Source organism: Plectropomus leopardus, chromosome 11 (genome assembly GCF_008729295.1).
Source record: "Plectropomus leopardus isolate mb chromosome 11, YSFRI_Pleo_2.0, whole genome shotgun sequence".
In the NCBI taxonomy this organism is placed as follows: domain Eukaryota; kingdom Metazoa; phylum Chordata; class Actinopteri; order Perciformes; family Serranidae; genus Plectropomus; species Plectropomus leopardus.
This window is the reverse complement of record NC_056473.1, coordinates 28,088,586-28,106,459: the sequence shown is the minus strand read 5'-3', so window position 1 is coordinate 28,106,459 and position 17,874 is coordinate 28,088,586. Positions and strand designations below refer to the sequence as shown.

The following is a 17,874-nucleotide window of genomic DNA, read 5'->3' as shown; positions in this document are numbered from 1 at the left end:
TTTCAGGAGTATCTCAGTGTTTGGGATTCTAGACAGGGTTGCAAAATAAAGTTTTATCAGTTATTAAATAGTTTATATAATAGCAAGAGTGCTCAAAAATATAGTAAAATATCAGGGTCAGTAATAAAGTAAAGGAATGGAGCAAAAGGAAATGAGAAGGAAATGAACCTGCAGCCTTTGACATACTGTAAATTCTGCAGTGTTTGCTTTGCAGCATGCTGTTCTATTCATATGGATTTATGGCTGCACATGTACAGACAGACAGTGTTTGCACATATACAGTGTCTAGAAAAAAGAAATCAATCACAGCTCTCCAGTGAGCTGTGATGTTTACTATGAAAGGCCTCTCTCTTGGGGATTTTTTGGCAATCTCCATACATATATCCTTACTTTTAACTCAAACGGACTCAGATACTCTAAACAAAGACAATGATTTACACTCTTTTATGATGTAGTTAATCTTCCTTTACCTGTAACATTGTCACAGAGCCACGGCCGCCTTAGATATGCTCTCATTGAAATCTCAGCCGTCTTCAAATATCCCTGCATTCATAAAGAAACACAGAAACACTCAAACACTAACTTTTACTGTATATACAGAGACAAAATTGAAGGGAGAACATAAGAAATGTAACTGTAGTTTATATAGAATAATTGCATACATTTGGTATATAGCAAAAGTGGGATGAGTCGTGTTGCAAGTCAAAAGAGAGTCTCAAATTTTGCACTCAAATCCCAAGTCAACTTTGAGTTTGAAGTCCTAAACAAGTCATAATGCGCTGTTCACCAAATGAAATGCCATTTTAACGACAGAGTAATAATGTATTAAGATTACAGAAAGAATCGTGACTTTTTTTAAAAATTTGTATTCATTTGTTAAAACAGGTCAATTGGAAGTTGTTATGTCTGTAACTTTCCACCTACACATATGGCGTACTGCAATTTTTTGTTGACCACCATTTTTTTTTGCAATGTCCTTCTATATGTACATATATCACTACTGCTTTCAGGGCTTTTACGAACTGTATATCCTTTTCTAGTCTTTAAATTGCATGTTTTGTTCTTTTTTCCCCAGCCCTTATTTTCCTTTTCTTGCGGATGTGTTTAAAGAACTCTTTTAAACTGTATACCCCCACTTTTTAAAAAACATAATTTTTATTCTTTGGGGGAGGGGTACCAGGTGTTTTCAAGTCAAAAGGCTCCAAGTGAAGTCATGGGTGAGTGGTTTTTAAGTCCAAAACCAGGTTGCAAGACTTTTTTTCTTTTTATGTGACAAGTTGAGTCTAAAGTCATCAAATGTCACTCCAGTCCACACCTCAGTTATATACAGTACTGTAGTTCCAAATTTCACTATTATGTTGCTGCGTTTTTAATATCTCCCCATTGTGCTAATGTAGAACTGCAAGCAGCCTGAATTATATAAGACTACTGTGAACAGTAAGTAAATCAGTAAAGGTGATGTTTCAGTTGTCAGTACATGGGTAGTTACAGCCATGCAGTGTGTGCAAGAAACTCACACTAAATTTGCTGTCTTTCTTCCCCGATGTGCTGGCAAGAGTGACAACAGTATCTCGAGGAAGCTCCAGGTTGAATCTCTCTTCACTTTTTATCGGTAGAACCACGGCTTCTTGACAGTCTACAAAAAATACCAGCCTGTCAGGTTCCAGGCTCACAGCCAACTGCACCCACTCCTCCCCGGAGAAGGGGTTTCTCCTGGGGAAGTGAAAGCTGGCAAGGCCCTGAGCTCCTCCTCCGGCCTGGTAGTCCAAACGCAGAGTGTTATTTAGGGTGGAGGAGATGATTTGGAGAAAGGGTGAGGACGCAGAGGAGAGAGAAAAAAGAGTAGCACTTGAGCTGGACGTCTGATGCCCCACCAAATGCACCCCCATGCCTCCCTGAAGGTTGGAGTACAAGAAGTGGGAATATTCACGAGGAAGAGTCAGGTACGGTGCTCTGGGACGTATTTTATAAATCAAACTGCCGGGACTCTGCAGTCTGGCCACGCCACTTGTGTGATGGGACATGTTTAGAGCTGCCAGAAGGTCGATCACTTGGAAAGAGAAAAAAAAGACTTGTATGACACACATCATATTACATGAGGTCCTGCTCTGTCTAATGGGGGATGACACTGTGGTTTGTGGGTTGTGATGATTGTTGGACTGAATCAGATAATCAGAATGAAGCTATTCATCAGGGGTCACACATGGCAGCCCAACTGACCTCGAACAACTGACCTCCACAGCAGAACAGCAGAGTGCAGTCAGTGTCATCTGACGACTCTCAATTAAAGGTACAATAACGCTTATACAAAAACTTTGTCTTATGTGATGAAACTTACTATATCGTGACAGTGGTGCATGCATACAAAAATTAGCTATCAGAATTGTAAATCAATCAAATTATTATGAACCAACCGATGCTCTATTTATTAACTTATATGATTTAAAATTTTGTGATATAGTTAATTTCAAAGCTGCACAAATAATTACCAAAAAAAATCCTCTTTCCTGTATCTGAATCTTGATATTGTTTGTTTTTGTATTTCTTATGATTTATACTGTTTTAAAAAAAAACAATTTAGGATTAAATGAGTTACTCAAGAAAATATTCTAAGTAAAAATGGTAGGTATAATAAGCTTCAGTTTTAACCTACACTTTTTCTGTACATATTTATAGATTATAAGACTTTTTTTTTAATTAGGGGAAATAAACCCTCCATATAAAAAACTATTTTTTAAACAACAAATTATCAAAAAACATATATCATAAATATTGATAAATGTGGTGAAGTAAAAAGTACAATATTTCCCTCTGAAGTGTAGTGGAGTAAAAGTATAAAGTGACATGAAAAGAAAATACTAAAATAAAGTACAAGTACTTAAAATGTTGTACTTCCACCACTGTACTGACAATTCAGAATAGTGTTGCTACTTTTACCAAAGTAAAAGAGATATGAAAATAAAAGATATGAAAATAAACAAAACTGAAATTAAATGAAACTGAAAATATAAAGTAAATAATCAATTACCAGTTGCACACTGTAAACTCACCATTCTCCTGATTGGGACTGGAGTGTCCCTGCACAGACAGCGCAAAGACCCACAGCAAATGTATCTCCAGCAGCATGAGCGTTCTCAGTTTGCTGCTCTCCATTCTCCAGAGGGGAAAAAAAGTTAAACCTGGATTAAAATCCGAACACACTATGCAAAAAGCATGGTTTTCATCGATTTCTCAACCTCAGTCTGTGACATGGACCTTGGACAATACGTTCAGGATCCCCCTATTCCCTCTGCGAGCAGACCTTTTCCAAAGAGCGCGCAGGCGAAACATGAAACATCTGGATGCAGGCAGGGCGTCACTTCTCTGCAGTCACACACTTAGCTTCCCCCCCGGGGCCGTGTCTACAACACTTTCACTCCATGATCACAAAGAGTTTGATGATATCCTTGCGCAAGATGCTTGTTATTTCTAATGAGAGAGAGAAAAAGACAAGCATGCAGGAAAAAGTTCAGGTGTGCAGTGCGCGTGAGGTCACCGGCTCTTGTCTCGCCTTCCTCCTCTTCCAGCCCCATGCGGGTATTTGTGGATGAAGTCTTTTCTTCCCCTGTTTTCCCTCATTTTGTCAGGAAAAAAAAAAAAAAAAAAAAAAAAAAAAAAAAAAAAAAAAACATCTCCCCACCCATCTCTGCTCAGTGGTGTTGATTCCCAAAGACCCCCAGTTTGGTAATCAGCTAAAACCTGGTCTGGAGACTGGAGGGGAGCCGTGCTGAAGCATCCAAATGTGTGTGTGTGTGTGTACAGAGAGAGAGAGAGAGACAGAGAGGGCGGGGGTAAACACAAGTAGTCATGTTTCACTGCTTTGGAAACGGTCCCAGTGTGCATCCCACTGTGCTCCCCCCACAACCACCTCTGTCTCCACAACTCTTGGCTTTCCTCTCACGTTGTTGTCCTTCTTTTCTCTGCTGTGTTTATTATTTCAGAGCCTTTCTTGGAGTGCACTCTTGTAAGCAATGGCTCTGATACTACACTGACACTGCTGCACATAGAGACACACGCACTGTCTGCCGCTCTGTCTTGTTCAAGTGTTTTTGGTGTGATGATAGGACACCCAGGTGTTCCTAATGGATGCAGCAGACTGGAGAGTCCCTCATCACTCCAGACTGTTTTCTGCACAGATTGAGATTATATCTGTTGAAAGAGATCAAGGCTGAAAGGAGACATACTCAAATGCACAATTCAAGGTCTTCCCACCCTCTGTCCACATACCAAATTAAACCTCATCCGTGACTCATGCCAGTTAGTCTGTAATAATCACAATTAAAAAGTTTTCCCACAGGACTTGCCTTCTTTGCTTCGGTGGAGTTTCAACATACACTCAATCCCTCAGGATGGCATGGCACTTCCAAGCCAAGAGGGCTGATAGATGACAGTGATAAAGCAGTAGAGAGCGGAAAAATGCAGCAGATTTTTGTTAAGGGATTTAGTCTTTGATGTAGAACTGAGTTTTTATGAATTTTTCACAATTGAGAAATGTGTCTCAGAGGAACACTGACATGAACAAAATGTTGCTCTCACACCCACTTTGCACCCAGTGGAAATGCTACACCCAAACTATGTTGGGTCGATGTGCAGGACGAATTCAGCAACTTAGAACAAGAAAAAGAAGTCTACAGCCACGCAAGCAGCTGATTGAGGCAGAAAGATAATTTGAGCTGAATGCTACGCATGCTAACATGCTCATAATGACATGTATTATTATTGATATTATTTCTATCTGTCCATCTATCTATCTGTCCATCTATCTATCTATCTATCTATCAATCTATCTATCTATCTATCTATGTAGCTGAAAGCCGATGACGTTGTTAGTTTTGCAGGTATTTAGTCATAAACCAAGGTATTAAAACATTTAAAAATTTTGACCCATTGGTGACTTTAGATGAAAGATCAGTGAGCCACCAAAGTTGTCAAGACATTTCACTCAAAACCACAAATGTAAACCTCAAGGTGGCACGAAAGAAAAACTGAGGGGATCCCAAAAGTTGTTACGGGATTCAGCCTCTTGGAGCCACAAATGTCCTTTCATTATAGAGACAGACAGCTGAGTGTGGTGACGGAGACGACTGAACGGAGGTCAGAGTTAATGTGGATTTAATCCACCAAACACTTCAGTAGTACTTAAACACAGTGTTTGGCAAGTTACTTCCAAAATGTAATCCGTTATATATGACTAGTTACTGTCATTTGAAAGTAATTAGTTATATTACAATATTACTGTCTCTGAACTGTAATGAGTTACACTACTTTTGTGTTACTTTCACCAAAATAACCACAGAAGTATGATAGGCACTCTAACATGATAAAATGTAGTGTATTGCAGCTCATTACACATCCAGTGTAGGCCCCTAAGGCTACTAACAACTTGATATAATAGGCGCAGTGTAGGCTCACAGCGCAATACAATAAGTAACATTTACCGTAAGAATCAAAAAGCAGATAAAGGATCAAAGTCTGGTAAGTTATGATAGAGATACTCAAAATATTTAAAATCTAAGCCTATTCATATCATATAACACACAATAGAGCTATAGCCTACTATAATGTAACCTATAGCCTAATGACATTTCTAGACGCACAATCTCGTTTTCTTTTTGTTTCTATTATTTTATTTATTAATTTATCGCATTGAATGCTAATATTACGTGGATATTAAATAGAGAGATGCTGAGAGATGTTGAATCAGCAGTTGCCAACAGAAATTCTGCTCAGTTTTTAATGATTGCCATAGAGGTTAACGTTACAAAAAAAGCAAAACACACATTCTGTAAAACAATGATGTAGTTGACAAAGCCAAACATTATCCATCAACCAGCCTCCATCATCGTTTTAACCACATCTCTGCTGACATCCAGTGGTTATGTCCAATCACAGCAGTACATGCACAGCCTCAACAAGTCTGGTTGCCTGTTTTAAACTATTTTTCAGAATATTATGTCACCACAGTAAAATGGAAAAACTACAGTGATTTGGTCTTTATTTTCAACTTAGGAATGCTTGTCCTCAGCACTTTGTGTCAGTGACACTGCACAGTGTTTTGACTTTTCCCTGAGGCAAACTTACACTCCTGCTCCCCCTGCTTTTCTCTAACAATGGAAACCACTCACCAGCCTGCACTAACCAAAACATTTCTTGATGAGCCAGACCATGGCTTTCATCACCGGAGCCCGAGAGATACATGCAGATACAATCTTTTACTTGTGTGTGTCTGTCTGTCTAGGCATGCTGGGACAAGTGTGGAAAAAGGATGTGGGTTAATCTTCAGAAGGTGAACAGCCGATGTTTGATAGCTAATCTCTTGTCAAGCCCCATTAGTTGTCACATGTCACTAATTGAGCAAATCCAACAGCCGCAAGCTGCGTAGCCAAAGTATGTTCTTATACTCTTTAGACAAGTTCTAACCTGAACACTACACTGACATATGTACGTGTAAAGTATAATAAAAGATGCCAAAATCTAATGTAATCAAGATTATGACATTTTCTGTTATTCTTTGAAATACAGCAGCTACAGCTTGAACTACATTACTTTCACTCTTTCTTCTCTAGAAAAAAGCCATTGGGATTACTCACAATGTCAGATATTTGGATCACAAAAAGTCGTTACTCTTAAAGTCAAAATTATCAAACTTTACCGATCTTGTGGAATTTCAAATGGCACAAATGATGTTTAAGGCTTAAAATAACCTACTACAAGAAAATATTCAAAAATTGTTTAGTGATCGAGAGGGGGGTTACAATTTAAAGGGGAAAATGTAACTTGTAACTTGTAAATTTACAGTGTTAGTACTGTTGGAAAAAAAAGAAAAAAATAGGGAAAACCTTATTTACAGTGATAAAATTTACATTTTTAAATTTATGTTACGGAATTATTGTACATTTTAAGCACTTTTTTCCAGACAGTTTCCTTGTTGTTTTTTTGGGGGTTTTTTTTGTCTTTTTTATATTATTTAATCTTTATTTTTTAATTACTAATGTTCAGGTAATACTACTTTCTTGCTAATTTTGGGGCCATTTCTTCTTTCACTGCTTATTGTCTTTTTCCTATATTTTTGAAACAAATCAGGGTTAATATATATTCTTTTTATCTTCCTCTTTTTTTCTGTAAATAATAATTCAGATTTGTAGATATTTGATTTTGGGTATTTGGGTACATGCATATGTTTAATTGATTAGAGCAAGAATAATTCAATGATTTGTGGAGAAGGGGTGGGATTTAATAAGTTTGTACTTGTTCACACTCCTTTTCAAATATACAAACCAAGTCATCAAGTGTTTGACAAGATCTTTTGCATTATGTTTTTCATTGTCTGTATATATTACCTTTTCTTTTCTGCTTGTTTGTATGATCATTTCTCTATTTTATTTTTTACATGTTTGAAATAAATTTTCCAAATCAAATTAAACAAGAGCTGATTGGACGATCCGACCATGCAACTTTGATTGCATGACAAACTGTTGATGTTGGGGGTCAAGTGTCTTTGCACCAGACAAATCTCTTAAATTCACTTGTGACCGTGGTGTCTGACCTTACCGTCAGGCTCTTGTCATCTCTAATCTAATTGGCTCAGCCTTTGTCCCTGACCAGGTAAGCCCCACCCTCTGGCTTTAGCCTCTGAGCTGACGTTGATCCCAGGACACACACCATAAGGCGCTGTCTGCTTTTTAATGTTTTTTGGGGGGGGTCAGTGTGTGTGTGTTGGTGTGTGAGTGTGTGGATAGTGTTGTATTGTGATATCGATTGTTTATTGCTGAAAGCCTCAGTATGCCTTTTTGAGTGGTGTTTAGTGGCTTTTCAGGGCTTTTAGGAATCAGAGATGCTGCTTTCATCACAAGTCAGGGGGATATGGAGACTGACAGACAAGCTGCAGAGGATTTGACAACAGCAGGTCAGTCAGCCGAACAACAGTATAGGCGGTCTGTGTTTATATTCATGATAAATCAGTTGTGTGTTTATTTACCTTGCATTTGCAGCAGAGTTGTCGTTTCAGTAGGAGTTGAGTAACCCCGACTCCTGCTAAACCCCCTCATCACCTTCAAACACTTGCACAGATAAACATGGCAGTGCAACCAGAGCCACAAGAGCATGATAAACATTTGGTCACACAACCCTTAAATGGTTTCTGTGTCCTGGGGGATACAGTTATTTGACGGGCTGTGGAGGGAGGGGCATTAAGTGGGTTAACTTAATCATAATGTAAGACACTGAAGGGGGAGGTGGGTCAACTACTTAGGTCATGTGACTTCATACCAACTTTCAAAAATATACTCATCATTGGTAATCAAAAATTAGAAATGTGTTTTTTAAGAATGATTTTATATGTTTGTTTTTTTTTTTAATAATTATTTGCTTTATCACAGCTTTGATAATGAGGTTTATAATGTCTGTATCATGGAGGATACATTGCCCAGATAAGGGTATAAAATCAGCAGTAATCACACACAGATGTACTTCTGTTTTTAGGCCTATTCTCTATAGATAATCAATGATATAAAGGTGTGAAACATTGATTTATTATTGTTTTTCAGATTTAAAAGCTGCTGTACCATTGTCATTGTTTATTCAAGGAATAGATTTGTGTCAACAGCTCAGATCATACTGTATGTAAATAGCATTTGTTCAGCGTTATTTTCCACTTTTTAAAAAACTGATAATGCAAAACATAAAAGAAAGTAGCAAATTAATTGTTAATAAATAATATATAATAATAATATATTAATTAATAATTATATAATTATTATTATTAATTATTTGGGGAGATACAGTTAGTAATTTGGAAACTTAAGGTCACATTTTTGGGGTGGGGGGGTGTCCTGTTATTGTGGATACATTAGAAAATAACATTAACGAATCTTCCAAAATATTTTTATGTGCCTGTCCATTTAAGGGTTAATTTACATAAAATGTAACTAAAAGGTCAAGAAATATGGCTAAATTCCCAAGCAGACTTGTGCACGGCAAGTACACAGCTAGAAGGATTAACTGTTACTCCACAGCTCTTCTCTGTGCTTGTAGAAAATGCATCCTTTAGAAAGCCACAAATGCAGAAATAATGTATCTCAGAAGCTCAAGACTATTTATTGTTATGGTTAGAAAAGCAGGTCTACGCTCTCAGACTGTTGTAACCCAGAAACAAACCCACTTTAAAGGGATTTGAGGGACTTACAGGACAGAGCAGAGTGTGTGTGTGCGCTTGTGTTTCTACATTATGAGAGGGTCTTAACCTAATGATGCTTCTTAAGTCGTGTTGCCATTAAGGCACAGAGTAAAGCTCAGTCTAGCCCACTCATTCATACTGCAGAGGGGAAAAGGATGGCCGTGTTTAGTTAATTATGTTCATTTCTCTCTCTTTTCTCAGAAAGAACAGGCCCCTAAGGCCTGCCTGAGCACAGGGATGGCCCTCTTTGAACTGAAATGGAGTTTGTTTCAGGTCAAGGCACTAGTCTGCTCCCTGCTGGTCCTCCTGTGTATCCACACAGCCACAGGTACAGCCACGTCAAATGTGTTCTTATCAGAGTTCGTTCTTAGCAGGATCTTTGAAACCTGAGCAAATTGGCTTGATTTCTTTCAAAAATACAAGCAACTTAAAAAGAAACAGCCAAAAATGAATAAAAGAAAATAAATATATTTTTTCCTTTTTTTCTTTAACATAATGTTAAACATATAATTAAGAGAATAAGTAATCTGATGTTCTGAACATTTTTCCCTTGTTTCTAGATAATATTTAATAACCTATGTTTGTTTGGGTTTTTTGTTTGTGGGACATTTCTTCCCAAGTTACTGATTGTGTTTAATCACGTTTAAAAAAAATCAAACCAGTTTTCTAGAGTTTAAGAGGTTTGAATTCTAATAAAAAGTGTCTGAATGCAGCACAAGAAAGCTGATGATGATCCAGATGTTAAAGGAATTTGTGGATTTCTTGCTCTGTTTATGCAGGGATGTCAGGGTGGGGTGGATGTTTGGATGGTGAGGATGTATTTACAACAGTCAGAGAAAACAGCCAACCAGGAGTGGTCATTGCTGAACTCATGGCTGAAACCACAATGGAGGGGGTTTACTGGAGCCTGAATGGAAAGGATGCTGATTGGTTCTTCTTGGATGAAAGAAGCATCCGGCTGAACACATCAGCTGACAAGGTCCTTGACCGAGAGGTAACTGAGTCAAGATGTGCCCTCTTAAAGTCTGACCTGAGTGCTGGAGCTTTCTTATGATGAATATGATGCAAAAACTACAAGTTTCATGTGTGCAGTTCCATTTTTCTGAGTTCTAATGCTTCTTATAGTGTGGGCCGCAATGAGGAAGTTGTATCTAAGTTTAGAGCAAACTATCGGAGATTGAACCTTGCAGCCTTGTCCTTGGACCGAATACAATCTCTATTGCCGTCATCCTCTTCGCAGCCAGCTGACTTAACTCATGGCAGCTGTTAAAGGGTCAACCAGATTAGCAGTCTCTCTCTCTCTCTTTGCATCTCAGTCTATCTACTTCAGTCTCTCTGTCCTCAAAAACAAATTATTTCTAGTCTTAAAGCTACAAAGTTTTAACATACAGCTTAATCAACTATACTTAGCATGTAGTCAATATGGGTCGCGAGCTCCCTCTAGAATTGTGACTGTCTTTCCAACGCACTTTATTAAAATCAAACTGTTAATTTCTTAGGCTGTAATCATAAAAGGAAAATATGACAGTAAAAGAAAAAGGGAAATGTGCTGTGGAAGTGTGCTATTTGTTGTATTATTTCTAAACTTTTTGGTGTACATGCATGATTATTTGATGATTAACATCAAGGAAGAGAAACTGCATGCTACAATATTATATTTTTCTATATTTAAATGACATTAAGTTGAGAAAATGTAGGTAAAAATATAGGACCTTCTAGAGTAGGCAAACATGAGAGTGCACAACAAATACAAAAGACTATGAAGCCTTGTATTAAATGTAAGAGAAATATTGTGACATGCATTCGAAATTTTTGGGAATGCCCTATGATCTTAGCAATATTGCACAGGAACAATAATAATATAATAAAAATAGTCTTCTTTGTCTCTTCATATCTGTTGTTGTCCCTCAGGCTGAGGGCCCTGTCCTAATGGCTGAGTTGTCATGTTATGAAGATGACACACTGCAGGTATGTCTTGTCCTTTTCATCTTATTAATAACTCCTCAGCGAGTCATGCCATATTCAAATATGAAAGTCTTTTTTAATGTTGTTGTAGGGTGTGCACAGGCTCATGGTGGAGATCCTCAATGAGAATGATAATTTCCCAATATTTGCAGAGGACACTGTCCAGTCTCTTATTATCAGTGAGGTATGGCACATTCACAAACACATGCACACAAATCTGTGTATGCATACCCAAAACATACAGGACTAAAGTGCTAAAGTGTCTCTCTGCCTGTGTGCTTTCCAGCTGACTCCAGTCAATACTGTGGTGTTTACTGTCCAGGCCACTGATGCAGATAATGACAAGATCATTTACTCCATTGACCAGGCATCAGTGAGTTACTCTCCTTTAAAAATCTTGAATACCACCATCTAGTCTAGATGATGTTAAAAAAGGTTGAATTCTTGTGTTATTTGGACTAAAACTGGACTTTTAAAACACAGGTAAACGTGTAGGACAGACTGAAATTGCACAAAATTGAATATCTTAAAGTTGGACTAACACACTGAGATAATGAAGTCGATTTACTCCATCATGTGTACACCTCAGTTTGGCTTTAACTGGACTAGGCGTTCTGCGCATGCTATTAGCAGCCATGCTGGCCTCCCTCTGTGGTTAGGGATCAAGACTGTTCGTTATTTATGATCAATCAGCAATTCTGTTGTTCTGCGGAGTAAAATGACTGTTTTCTCAACGAAGTCTGCTGTTTTTTATATAGTGGCTTCAAATCTCTGTCTGTAAGGGCTGTCTTACAGCAAAGTAAAGCAGTGAAAATATTCTAAATATAGCGTATACTTAAGCAACTATTGACTTTTTTATGTAGCTTAAAAGTAATCAATGAAGGCAGAGTTTGCTCGGAGCTGTTTATATGTGGCCTATGTGACGCAGCAGTTTTCTACCCCAAAGTTTTTGTAAATAAACTGTTGTGATCGTGATTCGGTCTGTAGCAACTAGCTGAAAGGGGGATTCGGACATACTTCCATTATAGGTCGATTCTCCCCTGGCACTTTTACAAATTAAACGGGCTAACTGAGCTATAGCCATAGCTCGACTTATCTGTGCATGTAAACGTATTGACTGATGGCCAAGGCCACCTGCTATTCAGTTTAAACATTCACACACAGTATCACGCTCAAGCACACTCTGACATGCAGACTGAAGATCTGCGTGTCTGCCGATCTTTGTATTGGTAGACAACCCGCTCTACCTCCTGAGCCACAGCTAACCCTCTTCACACTTTTACAAAAACACCACAACAAAAAACACCATTGCTAAAGTGTTTGTGTGTGTTGTGCAGCCTGATGCAGAATACTTCAAGGTTGATCTCCCCAACAGCGGAGAGGTGATCCTGTCCAAGCCTCTTGACTATGAAACCAAAACCCTGCTTACTGTCACCATCCATGCCTCGGTAAGCTATGTACATTCGGAGTAAATGTATCCGCACATTCATCTAAATTAAATCAATTTCTAAGTTTCTATCATCCTTCACAAGAAAATAAAGATGATTCCTTATTGTTACTGTTAGAGAGGGTGAACCATATTTCAGTTCATGCATCCATTATTTTCTCCATCAAACGTGCTTGACCAGAGTAATCTCCTCCAAAGCAAACCTTGACTTGTTGTTACCTCAGGAAATGAATACAGCTGAGCACTTCAATACCAGCACCACCATCAACATCACCGTCCTGGATGGAGATGACCAGTACCCACAGTTCCTGCCCTGCATGCTGCTTTTCCAGGATGAGACCAGTCGCATCTGCACCAGCCCTGTGTACACAGTCAACATCACAGAGGGGGAAGCGGTCAGCTGCTAAACCCACACATCACACATCCCACATCCCACACATGTTTCTGGTGTTATACAAGATTGTCCATTAATGACATTAACTTGATCTTGACAAACTTTACATGGGAGCTTCCACACAATCAGTTGTTTAGGCAATTTGGTTGTGTCTTCCATATTCCATGGATTCAAACACCAATGATTTGAAACCAACAAATCTGTGTCATTTTGCAGGACATTGTGTTGGACTTCTCTCCTGGTCCCATTCATGCAGTGGATGGAGACAGAGGAATCAGCTCTCCACTAAGCTATGCCATTCTCTCAGGTACCATACACACCAAATTAATATTTAAAATGCACAGGCTTACATGTGCATACCTGTAACTGTGTTTGTGTTCATGCCAGGGGACGATGATGGGCATTTCCTGATGGACAAAGAAACAGGGGAAATAAAACTGATTCGGGGGGTTGGAGACAAACTCACAACTCCAGAGCTGCATCTACAGGTCATGGTAAGACTACCAAACTTAGCAGTAAGACTGAAAGACATCTGCACTACATGCTTTTAACCCAAAAACCCAATCTCATTCATTTTTTCTATCTTTCTGTGTCTTAAACCCAGGCATATCAAGAAAATGACCCAAGGAAGTATTCTGTTGCGACAGTGTTGGTCCGAGTTCTGGCAGTGAACCAGTTTTACCCAGCATTTGACATGGCTGAATATCAAGGCTTTTTAACTGCCGGAAAGAGCCCTGCCTCGCTGGTCAATACCTATGGCAGCAAAGCGCTGATGTTACATGTGCAGGATCAAGACTTCAACCATGTATGCACTTCACTACTACTCCACACTCATGACACCCACAGTGCAAAAGTGCTCACAGCAGTTCTGTATTTATATTGTGACCCATCGCCATCTTTTTCTCCACAAATTCACAGGGTTTCAATCCCATGATCCACTTCACCTTCAGTCCTACATCCAATCACACAGATATCTACCAGATCACACAGGAGGGGCTTCTGATCGCAAGGACCAATCAACTCAAACCAAAACAGAAACACATTCTTAAGGTAAGCCTCAGTAAAAACCCAGTGTTAACATTTTTATGCTTTCACTCCGGCGATAGCTGAGGCCGGAGGCAACATGTTTTTGAGTTGTCCATCCATGTCAGTCCAGGTCAAGGTCTCTGTGACCTCCTCTGTCTCATTCTTGTGAAAGCGATATCTTAAGAACAACTTGAGGGGGTTTCCCTATATGCACCAAAGACAAATCTAAACTGATCTTCAATGAACCTGTTTCAACAATTATAATCTCACTGAATTCTACATTACATGTATTGCTAAATCTTCCAATGATGCCACTTCACCGTGTTGCACTTCTCTGTCTTTCATCAGAGTCTTATAACTGTAACTATACTGTAAATAAGATGGTGAAGATGTGGTAAAAAGTCAAAATACTTCACAGGTCACAGCTATAGACCAAGAGTCGGGTGATGCCACCTTTGCTACTGTAGTGGTGGAGGTGTTACCTGAAGGACAATCAAGTAAGGACACAGTCTTCACTTGCATTCACTGCACATTGCTGATGAGCGTGTAGACTGAAACAATGTCCCTGTATGTACTGTTGTGTACATTGCAGTCCCTAACAGTCCACTGGGAGAAGAACGCCCAATAAGCTGCACTTTGGGCAAAGCCATGTTTCTAAGCATGATGTTCATGACTGTACTTGGATGCATCCTGTCTGTGGTAATGTGGCTGAAGAGGAAACACAGAGGAAAGAGGGACCCACTGCAGAGAGGCTGTGTTGCCCAAGGCAAACACCCCAATGTGGTGAGATCCTAATCTCTATAATACAGATTTATATTTACCAAGATTTGTTGATCAGTAAAGTTGAGCTTCTTAAATATTCTCTAACGCATGCACTCCCACAGAGCTTACGTTGGTTCCAACTGGTGAGTAATTTATTTACTATCTTTGTCATGTATTCTTCCCTTCTCCTTAAAGACCCCCCTAGCGTCAATTAAGTTTTTATCCTTGTTAAAATGTCAGTGCAGTGTTTTTTTATGTGCAATAAGACATATCATGAGAGAGACAAGCAGCCAGTGCCATGGGTAAGCAATTCTGCCTTGGACCAATGACTGTCAAAAACACAAATTCTGACTTCCAGTGTTTGTTACATCACAAAACTAAGGAACAAATCCCATCAACTTGCAGGGTGGGGCTTTATCATTAGCATCACATTATAGCAAAATGAGGGGTATCAGATGAGAAGCCAGGCATTGTATCAGTGTTTTGCAAGAGAAATGTCACTTTCACTTCCACCTGTCAGTAGCGGTGATTGAAAACAAGGTTTATCTAATATTAGCAACACATTAATAGCTATTTGATAGCATAGTCAAGCCAAAGACTCATGTTAGTTATTAACATTTACAGGCAGAGTGTTTGATTAGCAGAGTCGGAGGTGAGCAGGTATGCTTGAGCTGCAGGCCAGCGGCTGAGGGACAGGGCTGATGAGCATATTGGAAAGGCAAGCCCCTAATACCAAGGAGCGGCCACGTATGAGGGATTTCTCGGAGGTGATAGTCCACGATTTCACAGAGGAATTGTGGACTCAAAAGTTCAAGATGATCTGCTCAACTTTTGAAGAGTTTTGCAATGCATTAACACTTCTTGTAGCGCCTGCTGCATCATGCCCGAGGGAGCCAGTTCCTACCGACAAGCGCATAGCCACAGCATCATGTGACCTATAAAAGTAAAAAAGGTGTCTGCTTCAGTGAAATATGGCTTTTTCATATCGCCTGAAATACCACCTCACGCAAGCATAAAACCATTTTTGTGATAAATATAAAGTTTTTTCCTATCTTAATTCCATTAGGTGTTTTTCATATTCGCAAATTCAATTTGCGCAATTTGAGGGTTAATTGAAACTCACTGATTGATACTTATTCTCTTGTGGTTGCTCCCCAGGCGAGTCACCCCAGCGGCATGCTGCACAATGAGGAACAAGCATATAACAGTGAAGAATGTGGAACCTGCAATCCTTCCTTCAGCCTCCCAGACAATCCTGGCGTCTATACCAACCAAGACCTCGCCTCCTCTGGAGGACCCGTTCCACCCAGAACGACTGCTGCACCTGACACCAGCTTAATCGCCAATGAAACTGTGAACAGCCCTGTCATCTTCAAAAACGATGTTTCTACACCGATCAAAAGCTCCTCCTGTTCACCAGCCTTTGACCCAGCCGCTGTGGATGTGAGCCCCACACATATGGCTCAAGATGCTGCTCCGCTTGAAGAAAACCCTGGCACACCAACTGATACAACCCTTGACCCTACCGAGGTACCACCTAACACCAGTCCTAGCCCTGCAACCCCTGATGCCATTGAAACTCCACCCCTCACCTGTCCTGATTCACAAACAACCACCAACGATGACCCTGCCGACCCTGTCACCAGCCCCTCCTCTCAATCCAGTGTTCCATGGAGTCATACCCGAATCGCTTCGGCAGAAATAGACAAACCCTTCTGCAAACCTCGTGTGAAGACACCCCCATATTCACCTTTGTCGTCCTCACCCCTCTCCAAGCAGACGGGCACACCCCCGCCCACCCCAGAGCAAGCGCCTTTAAAGGCCAAGCTTGTACATGTAGATACATCACCCCTTAACACACCTCCAGTATCACCAGAGCGAACGTCTGTGACCCTGAGCACAGAGGCAGACGGACCCTCCACATCACTGGACCTACCAGAGCCATCAGGCGAGGCTGCAGACGCCGACAGTCCATCTCAGGACAGGAGGCCCTCCACAAACTCAGGAAACACGCAGGGCAGCCGCGGGGATGTGGATGAAGACGGTTTTCTGGGAGATGAAGATGCAGACAAGAACAGTGTGGATGACGATGAGTTAGAGCCAGACGAAGAGGAGCTGCTGAGAGTGATGGCTCGTTGTAATCCCATTTTTATCACATTCAGTAAGTGATGTCACTATAATAAGAATTTCAGAACTGAGAGGGATGGGGCGGACGACAGAGAATAAAGGAGTGGACACGTCACCGAGCAAGAAAAGAAACAAAGTGTGGTCCTGCTGTGTTGTAGGTACTTTCCAAGACAAGGAAGAGGACTGAATACATACACAAGATGTGCAGCACATGGGCCACATGAATACTCTATGCTCACACACTGTATACTCAAACAAACATTTAACAACACACAATTACAACACGTAATTTCCAGTTAAATATAAGTAGCCTAGATGACCGGAATGAATGACCTTGAATGCAAAATGCAGGTTTAAAAAACTTCTCTCAAATCAAACTTATCAATATAAATTATGAGTAGCTTTATAAAGAATACAACATATTCATTCACTGCAAAGTCACCAAAAGTAGGACAGCCTGAATTAATCAATAATTAATCAAATATATTGTCTGTAAATGTTTACAAACTGTAACTGAGATTGTGTGTGTGTGTGTGTCTTTTTTAAGGTAAATCCACATGAAATGAAAATTGCTGCACTTCTTTCTATGGAAATTAAAGTTCCATGCAGACACGATTTAAGGCCACTGTCTTCACATTTATCATTTAAGTAGGTTCAGATTTTTACTGTATGTTCAAAGCTCTTACATAGGCCAAGTGTAACTCTCTTACTCGTTTTGTTATGCCCACTCTACAAGCTGCCTCAGTTTTTCTTCCCTGGCAGGGTAGAGGTAGGAAGGCATGTGCATGACCAAAAATTTGCTGGTCAATTTTTGGTGATTAGTAAGGTGTAAAACTTCTTTGTCGAAGCTTCTAAATGTTCAATTAAGAAAGGAACAACTGCTGAATTAAAAAACTATTCATCAAACCTTATTTGGGTGAATTCATTTTTTTTAGTATG

General features: G+C 39.7%; 2 protein-coding genes across 2 annotated transcripts in view; one reads left to right on the top strand and one right to left on the bottom strand.

The window, feature by feature from the left end:
• Nucleotides 1-3,597, bottom strand: part of LOC121950780 (kielin cysteine rich BMP regulator) — a 32,427-nt gene extending 28,830 nt beyond the window's left edge. The window contains exons 1-3 of the mRNA XM_042496889.1: nt 3,051-3,597; nt 1,518-2,050; nt 471-543 (exon numbers count right to left, since the gene is read on the bottom strand). Of these exons, the coding sequence (XP_042352823.1) occupies nt 471-543; nt 1,518-2,050; nt 3,051-3,153 (709 nt within the window). The 5' untranslated portion in view covers nt 3,154-3,597. The remainder of the gene's footprint in view (nt 1-470; nt 544-1,517; nt 2,051-3,050) is intronic.
• Nucleotides 3,598-9,451: 5,854 nt separating this feature from the next.
• On the top strand, nt 9,452-16,977 carry LOC121949771 (cadherin-related family member 5). The gene is made up of 15 exons (XM_042495533.1): nt 9,452-9,542; nt 9,994-10,208; nt 11,126-11,182; nt 11,271-11,363; nt 11,466-11,552; nt 12,517-12,627; nt 12,851-13,021; nt 13,237-13,327; nt 13,408-13,514; nt 13,625-13,825; nt 13,939-14,070; nt 14,465-14,543; nt 14,639-14,829; nt 14,931-14,951; nt 15,967-16,977. Exons 1-15 carry the CDS (start codon nt 9,452-9,454, stop codon nt 16,975-16,977), a joined length of 2,658 nt encoding a protein of 885 aa, XP_042351467.1.
• The last annotated feature ends 897 nt before the right edge of the window (nt 16,978-17,874 follow it).